Source organism: Guillardia theta, assembly GCF_000315625.1.
Source record: "Guillardia theta CCMP2712 unplaced genomic scaffold GUITHscaffold_263, whole genome shotgun sequence".
Lineage (NCBI taxonomy): Eukaryota > Cryptophyceae > Pyrenomonadales > Geminigeraceae > Guillardia > Guillardia theta.
In genome coordinates, this window is record NW_005434413.1 from 27,735 (window position 1) to 35,895 (window position 8,161).

The 8,161-nt window shown below is 51.8% G+C and overlaps 2 protein-coding genes across 2 annotated transcripts in view; both read right to left on the reverse strand.

Annotated features, from left to right (window-relative positions):
• The window catches only part of GUITHDRAFT_121897 (hypothetical protein), a gene marked incomplete at both ends in the record, with an annotated part of 2,568 nt that extends 817 nt beyond the window's left edge, over window positions 1–1,751 (reverse strand). The window contains 3 exons of the mRNA XM_005818848.1: window positions 504–564; window positions 619–693; window positions 1,182–1,751. Coding sequence (XP_005818905.1) covers window positions 504–564; window positions 619–693; window positions 1,182–1,751 — 706 coding nt within the window. The remainder of the gene's footprint in view (window positions 1–503; window positions 565–618; window positions 694–1,181) is intronic.
• A 1,479-nt stretch (window positions 1,752–3,230) lies between these two features.
• On the reverse strand, window positions 3,231–6,411 carry GUITHDRAFT_46876 (hypothetical protein; the record flags this gene model as incomplete). Its single annotated transcript, XM_005818849.1, has 13 exons — window positions 3,231–3,308; window positions 3,532–3,585; window positions 3,643–3,718; window positions 3,963–4,026; window positions 4,161–4,239; window positions 4,384–4,575; window positions 5,240–5,431; window positions 5,517–5,659; window positions 5,706–5,758; window positions 5,809–5,999; window positions 6,054–6,139; window positions 6,194–6,297; window positions 6,344–6,411. Coding segments are annotated over 13 exons (1,380 nt in total), but the record flags the coding sequence as incomplete, so codon positions are not given.
• Between the last annotated feature and the right edge of the window lie 1,750 nt (window positions 6,412–8,161).

Consider the following 8,161-nt stretch of genomic DNA (forward strand, 5'->3'; position numbering starts at 1 on the left):
ACCTGTCGAGCTACAGGAAATACAACAAAGAGAGTGATAAAGGCCATCTGATCATGCCACAGCAGGAAGAGACCGTAAACCTGCAGTAACAGTAAACGCCAGTCTCCTCCTCCTCCTCCTCGTGCTCTGCTGCTGCTATCCTACCTCTTCCTCCCCCATCTACTTCCTCTTGCCCCCCCCCCTCCCCCCTCCTCTTGATCTCTCCCTGCCTCCTCCTGTTCTTCCTCCCATCTCCCCACCTGGGACAGAAGGGTCACGACGATGAAGGCCAGCCGTGGGCGGTTGAGAATGTAACCGGCGAATCCTGCCCATCATCATTACATACTGTAGATCATCTCCCTGCTGATGCTGCTGCTGCTGCTGCTGCTGCTGCTGCTGCTGCTCTTTCTTTCCTCCGTCACTCCTTGCTCCCCCCCGTCCCACCTTCCTCTATCATCCCACGGCTCCCTCTGCTTATTCCAAAAGCGTGTTCCTTTCCCATCCTCCTCCTCTACTTCAGGCACCTGAAGCAGTGCAGAACATCATGGGAACGAAGCCGAGGGGGAGGATGATGTTGAACAAGTTCTGCGAGGGAGGAGAGGGCTGTCAGCACACATGAGAGGTGGAGGCGAGAAAAACCTTGAGACGGCTCGAGACTTGAGGGTCCTGGAAGAAGTACTCCACCTGGGGGCCCAGCGTGGCAAGGAGGAAGCCCTGCGGGTAGCAGGAAAGTTACAGGAGGGAGGGGGGGAGAGGGAGGGAAGAGCGGGGGGGGCATAAGGAAGAGGCAGAAGGGAGGAGGGAGAAGAAACAGAACAAGAATGCAGGTGGTGGTGGAGAAGGAGGAGGAGGAGGAGGGAGGAGGAGGAGGAGGAGGAGGAAGGAGGTAGGAGGAGGAGGTAGGAGGAGGGTCTCTCTTGCCTGACGGAAAATGTGCATGGAGAGGAAGATGGTGACATAGAGAAAAGGAGCTGAAAAGATCTGCAGCATACGCTCAGCACAAGCTCGCAGCGTCCCTCCTCCCTGACCTGCACGTGCAGAGGCTTGTCCATGAGCGCGTGCGGCTGCGTATGGTGGGCAGGAGGAGGAGGAGGAGCCTTCCTGCCGCCGTTGCTATGATGGTGAGTCTGAGGAGGAGGCTGAGCTCGGAAGGGGAGATCGGGCCAGAAGAAGAGGCCCGTCACAAGGCAGTACAGTCCTACCCCCGAGTACCCTAGGAACAGCTCTCTGCGCTGTATGTTCCATTCCCTGTGGAGCTCCCCGAACACCCAGAAGACGCCGGTGGAGAGCTCGAAGCAGGTGATGAGGTAGGCCATGGCCGAGGCCTTGCGCGTGCCGAAGAGCTCGGAAAACTGGAAGCAAGGCATCTGAATGAAAGGGCCTGCTATGCCTAGCAGGAAATATCCCAGAACGGGGAGCACGGTGTCGTTCTTGTCGCAGAGCGCGAGTATGATTGAGCCTGCGATCAGGAGCAGGCATCCGACGAGAGAGGTGAAGCGAGGACCGCACTTGTCCAAGATCATGCCGAGAGGAAGCTTGCAGAGCGCGTTGCCCGCAATGCCCATGGTCGCGACGGCGTTCATGAGGGTAGACTGCTGGTCGGGATCGAAGGCATCGAAGAGACCTGAGTCCTGGAGCACAGGGCGCAATGCTGTCCATCCGTAGGCCTCACCGGAAGCAAGGAGGACGTGAGTGCATGCAGTAGCAAAGAGGAAGTAGCGCTTTCCTTTCGATACCTCCATAACATGCGGGCCATGGTGGTGCGGATCCATGGTTGTAGGAGCTACGGGGTCGTTTCTCTATGCTCTCCTGTGGGGAGCTTCACGATATGACCTTCTCCTTATGCGCAATCACCAAAGTATCGAACCCTCTCCCCTCCCTCTCCTCCTTTTTCCCCTGCAGGTTCACCAAGAGGGCGCTTCTCGAACACTCGCTGGGGAGCTCGTCCAGCTCTCGGTGCACTCCACAGGGCAGCTGGATGCTACAGGGATCTGACAAGAGGATGGGAGGAGGTGGAGTAGGAGGGAGACGGAGGAATTGGAAGCAACTTCACCGACGGGAAGCAAGCAGGGCGGGAAGGAGGACAGGGACAAAGGACTGACTAGCAGGAAGTACCCCCAGTGGTCGACTACCCCAGAAACTGTGGTTTTGACTACCCCTCCTCGTAAACACCCCACCCTTCTCCTCAATATTTCACTGCACCCTACCCACCTTTAAATGTCAATGGGATTTCATAACCCCTTAATTTACCTGTAAGTACCCCTCTATTTAGGCATAATTTTGACCGTCGATTTTCATGTACCCCTCATCAAAGAACCTTTCCCTTCCTGCCTTTTAACTGCTCAGGTACGTAGTACGTAGTGCCCCTTGAAGGGGTGGGGGTATATAATTGACCCCACCCCTATCTTACCATCAACTGACACTAGATACGAGGGGTACGATGCAGTTGCACCCCTACCCAAAGAACAAAAACATAGCTCGGTCTATGGTGGGTAGTCTGTCCCTTCCAATTGCATAACCCCTTCTAATACAGTAAAAAGGAGGGGTACTTGTTCGATCTGGGGGTGAGATGTTTCCAAGTTCGAGTACCCTTCCACTTCACTAGCAACACCGTGCCCTCATCCCTCTAAAGGAAACTTGCCAGGACGGGCTGCTTGCTAGGACTCAGTCACGGTCAGCCCGGCGCCCGGCCACGGCGCCGGGCCGGAGCGGACCCGGTCCGTGATCGAGCCTGTCAGTTACTAGCCTAGTAGCACACTGACCGTTCCCGAGCCCGGCGCCGGGAACTTCGACTCGCAGGCTCGGGCCGGTCAGTCACTGTCCCCGATCGCGGACTCATTTAGAATGCCGTGCTAGTTTCGAAGTTCCAGAGTCTCATAATGAACTATGTAGTATGGTATCCGTAGTATATCAGCCGCCACAGTCTACGGCATCCCAGGCTGCCTGGCACTTCCTGTCCGGAGGTCACTCTCTGAAGTCTTCCCTGTCGTTATGCTCAGTTGCTGCTGCTGCTGCTCTTCTCGAGAATCTCGGCGATGATGGAACTTGGATACTTGCCTCCTCCTCCACCTGACAGCAGTCGGTCAAGGGCTACCCCAACCCTCGTATCTTGTCCTGCTCACCTCGCTACCTTCCCCGTCCAAAGTCTCATTGGCTAGCTTGGACTTGGCTTCTGCAAGCTGAAGAGGAGAAGAGTAAGACTCCAAGTGCGTCTCTCCAAGTTGCTTGAACCCCACCTTCCATATCTTCTCGTCTACCGTCTCCTGCACCACCAATTTGATAACCGTCACAGGTTTCGTCTGTCCGATCCTATGACATCTGTCTTCTGCCTGTTGGGAGAATTCTTCAGAAACTCTTCGCCCTCAACCAGGCTCGTCGTGCCTCCTCTTCCGCCCTCAATCCCCCCTACTCCTTCCCAATCCTCTCCTTTCCTCCAACGTACCATCAGCCTCCTCCGTACCATCCTTCTCCCCTCTTCACTCCCCTCTTCTCCAATGATCGCCCTCTCTCCTCCACCCGCACTCCTCCCCCTTCCCTCCCCTCTCTGCCTACCTGACGGTCAATCTGAGGATTGAAGTCAACATCATGCAGGATGACTGTGTCGGCCTGTCCGAGCTATGTCAGGGGGCAGGAGAAGCAAGGAGGGGGGGTGGGGGGGAGCACCGCGGTTAGGTTGATCCCCATGCCTCCTGCTCGGGTTGAAAGGAGGAAGCAGAAGATGGAGGTGTCGGAGTTGAATCTGACGCAAGTCATAACATGAGGCATTGAGAGTTACACAAGTCAAGAAGTTTGGAAGAGCAGCAGAAGCAGGAGAGGAAGGAAGGGGATGAAGTGGTAGTGAAGAGCGCAGGGAGACGAGAAGGGGGAGCGGAGAGGAACAGGACAATGAGATCATACGAGGAGAGAGCGTATGGAGGAGAGCGAGGTAGAGGGAGAAAGATGGCGCAGGGTAGAAGGTATATGGCTGGAGAGGAAGCAGAAACCTGTCTAGCAATTCCTGCCTCTCCTTTACCGCTGTACTTCCGTCCAGCCTCGTGTAGAGATAATCTAAAAGAGCAAGAAAAAATGCGATGAGCAAAGGAAAAGAGAAAGAAAGCAAAGGGAGGAGAGGAGGAGAGGAGGAGGAAGAGATGGAGAAGAGGAGGAAAAGAGATCTGAGCATGAAGGTAGGTTGAGCAAACCTTTGTCAATCAAGAAATCTTCGATTATGTCCAGCATGGTCGTCCACTGAGAGAACAGCAACACGCGATGCCCTTCGCTCTGCAAACAGGGAGAGAAAGGGGAAAAGATGTGAGAAAGATGTACCAACGAACAAGTCCAGAACAAGTTCAAAACAAGTTCAAAACAAGTTCAGAAGTAAGCAGAAACAAAGTTTAGGACTCCTGGACTTGTTTGTTTGCCCACCTGCAGACGGGGCAAAATCTCCTCGAGTTTTCGAAGTTTTGCAGAAGAGGAGATATCTTCAGGCTGGACGAACAGGTGAGAGGGGCGGATTGCAGGAAAGATCGACTGCACCTTGAGACTCAACTTGTTCAATCGCTTGTGATCTTGACACATTTGATGCAAGACGAAGTCGGAATAATCCGAAATCTCCTTCTCCACCTTTAAGAAACCCATGTGTCATTCTCAACTTGAAGGCGCTGCGGTTCTGGCCTTGCCTGCTGAAGAGAGCAGGAGTTTCCAAAGTGACCGCTGACAAAGAGCTGATGAGCAATCGTCCTGTTGAAGGCTCATCTCAGAAAAGAAGACACGAACGATGAGATGTACTTGAGCGCTTCATCGTTGTATCTTGAACGTACTAGAAGTGGATGATTGGCAGCCTTGGGCGTCTCTCACAGATCGCAGGAGCAAGGGAGAATATCGAGACCTTTCTGAGTTCACAGAAGATGTTGTTTATCATCTTCTTGCTCATTGCAACCTTGTCGCCTGCCTTGGCGTTTGTGTTCCCCCCTGCTTTATCGGAAGCACCCAGATCAGAGGATAGATGGAAATCAAGACACAACACCGGATGAATCTTTCTTGCTCTTGAATTCCCAGTTCGAGATGATCTGATTGTACACTTTCCTTTGCTCTGATGGGAGATCAAGCTGAAATGTGCGTTCAGAACAAGAAAAAGCATCCGAAGTAGCACTTGTCAAAGATAAAGTTTTGATCATCTCAACACCAACAAAGAGGGAACATCAAAATCGTGCTGATACGATGGATCAAACTCATCATCGTTTTGTATCAAGACTCGTCATCAGCAAGCTCGATCTCTCACCTGAATGACCTGCTGATCCTTCGGCACGAGCTCACCGAGCACGTCGCACTTGCAGCGCCTCAGAACAAACGGTTTGATCATCTTCTTCACCCTCTCAACATTGACTTTCTGATGAGACAAGAGGAGGTGAGAACAAGAACAGCCTTTCTGCCTCATCTTCACCCGAGCAAGGTTCCCCGACTCGGATTCAACCTTCTCATCAAAGACCTCCCAGAGCGTCTGCATACTCTGATGTTAGAGACTGATCATGTGATCGTATCTTTTCTCGACTGTGCACCTCGTCATCGGGATCGAAGAGCTCCGGCATCAAGAACTGTAGGAGAACAAGCAGCTCAGGGAGGTTGTTGTTGATCGGAGTTCCAGTTAGAAGAATTCTTCTCTCGCATGTCAGGTGCAACAGGTGTCGATATCGAGATGAGCCTGGGACCAAGTCAATGGCTTGACGATCTTTCATGACTTGTATCACCAGCATTCTTGATGCTGTGAGCTTCGTCCAAGATCATAACCTTGAAGTTGAATCTAGTAGTAGACATGAGGAGCAGTTAAATTCAGGATGATCGTCTGCATACGAGCGAAGGAAGGCTCTGTCTTGCTTGCCAGCTTCTCGTTCGAAGCAAGTGTAGGTTGTCACAACAACATCCCTGGACAAGGTCAGGAGCACTTTGACCCTGGTGCAAGCAAACCATGATGACGTATCGTGCATTTCGCTTCTTATCTGTGCTCTTTCTTTCTGTGAGCCGTGATAAACCACGACGCGCAGCTTCACATGCCACAAGTCAAAGACAACTCTGATAATCCTCCAACCCTCTCTCACCGACGGGAGCCACTGACTGAACTCTCTGTTCCAATTCGAAACGACGCTTGCAGGACAAACTATGATGTGCGGACCGGAAACTTTTTCTCCTTCGTGAAACGAAGTCAGTCCTATCACTCTCGGTGGGATCAAGGGCGTACTCTCGTAGATGTGAGCAAGGAAGGCTATGGTTTGTATCGTTTTCCCCAGTCCCATTTCATCTGCAAGAATCCCATTCACCTCTGACGTATGCAGCGTCCGCAACCTTTTTGATCATGAGTATTCGCTGCAATGCAAAGGTCAATCATCACCAGTTCAGCCCCACTAGCTGGTAAGGTTTCAACTTAAGGTTGTCCTGAGTTCCGAGGCATTTTGGTTGAGCAATACGTGATGAATGAGAATCTTTCTGCGTGTCTACAAGATCTGCCAATATGCAGGAGAGATTCTTGCCGATCTCTTCGACCTTTTGGAGTAGGTCATCTACTTTAGCTACTTCCTCATTGTCTTCCTCCTCCTCCTCCTCCTCGTGCCCTGATCTGCCCTCATCGCTGTCTTGAATAATTTCTACATGATCGTCATCTTCCGAGATTTCTATTGCTTTTTCGGAAGAGCCTACCCTTGATCGCCCTGATTCAAATGGAATATATCAGAAAAACAACACATAGCAAGACGAGAAGATTCATACCCTTTCCGTTTGAATTGTTCTTTTCATGTGAGTTTTTTGCCTTGTTGTTCGATTCATCCTCTTCATCGCTGCTGTCGACAATTTTCCTCTTCCAAGTGCCCTTGTGCCTTTTTTTCAACAGGGTTGCTCCATCAGAATCACTGCCTGAATCGTCTTCGACCCGAGAGACAGCTCGTTTTGTCGGTTGTGAAGACAGCACTTCCGACTCTTGTTTCGCAGGACTTGGATCTGGTGTCTCAGGAACAATTACTTGTTGGCTTTCCTCAGCATGTCTTGTGGACATCTCCTCATGATTTGCGCTCTGCGCATTCACATCTGCAATCAGCGACGCATCGAACTCAGTTTGAAAAGGAGACCTTCGGTCGAAACCAGTCGCTGGAAACAGGCTTTGAATCTGCTGCTGATCTTCCCACCGGCTTGTTCTGTTTGTTGTGCTGCACCTCTTTCCTATGCACAGAAAGAGAGATGTATGAGTGAGATCACTGCAAACATTCAAAACTATCAAATCACCAGTGATTTGGGTTCAGCCTGTAGCATCTACCGTCGAACGGGCAAACCTCCATGCCCATGATAAGCAGTCGGTTGAGTTCTGAGCTTCATTCATCAATCCACATTCATCACTGAAAACTGATATTGGGGTGGTACAGCCAAATCCAAAATCGCATATGAATTCTCTTCTATACCTATTCATCACCCTCGAACCATCCTATTCTCCGTCTTTGTCCCTCACTCTCCACTCACACGCCAAACATCATCAATTGTGAGGCTCGCTCCTCCATTTTTCAGCAGCACTTGCCTCCCATGTTGGGCCTCTCAAATTCAACTCCCACATCGCTGTCGACCTTCCTCTGAGTTTATCTTGCTTTCCTTCCTGAGTTTCTCACCCATGACTCATCCTTGTCTCTCTCCTTACCTCACATCTCACTGCTATGCTGCTCCCCGCCCCCCTCCCTCTCTGTCCCAGTTGCCCTCAATTCCCTCCTCTTCCTCCAGAACTCGCCTCACTACGTCTAGTCACTCTCTTTCTCCACTTCCCCTCCCTTTCCTGATTCACCCCTCTAGTTGCTTCCTCTTGTTCACTTTTCTCTCCCCCTGCCTCGTCCTGTCTTGTCTCCTGTCCTGTATGCTGTCTTGTCCTGTGCTGTCATGTCCTGTCTTGTCCTCTCCTCCCCTGTCCTGCCCTGTGTCCTGCCCTGTCCTTTCCTGTCCTGTCCTTTCCTGTCCTCCCCTGTTCTGTCCCGTCCCGTCCCGTCCCGTCCCGTCCCGTCCTCTTCTCTCCTCTCCTCTCCTCCTCTCCTCTTTCGCTTCCCATCCTCCCCACACTCCATTTGCAAGCTCCCGCCAAAACACACTTTAGAGGACTACCTAGCTGACTTGGTACCCCTACCCCCATTGTTGACTATAATTATTGCTATTTATACCCCGTGATCGTAGTACCCCTACC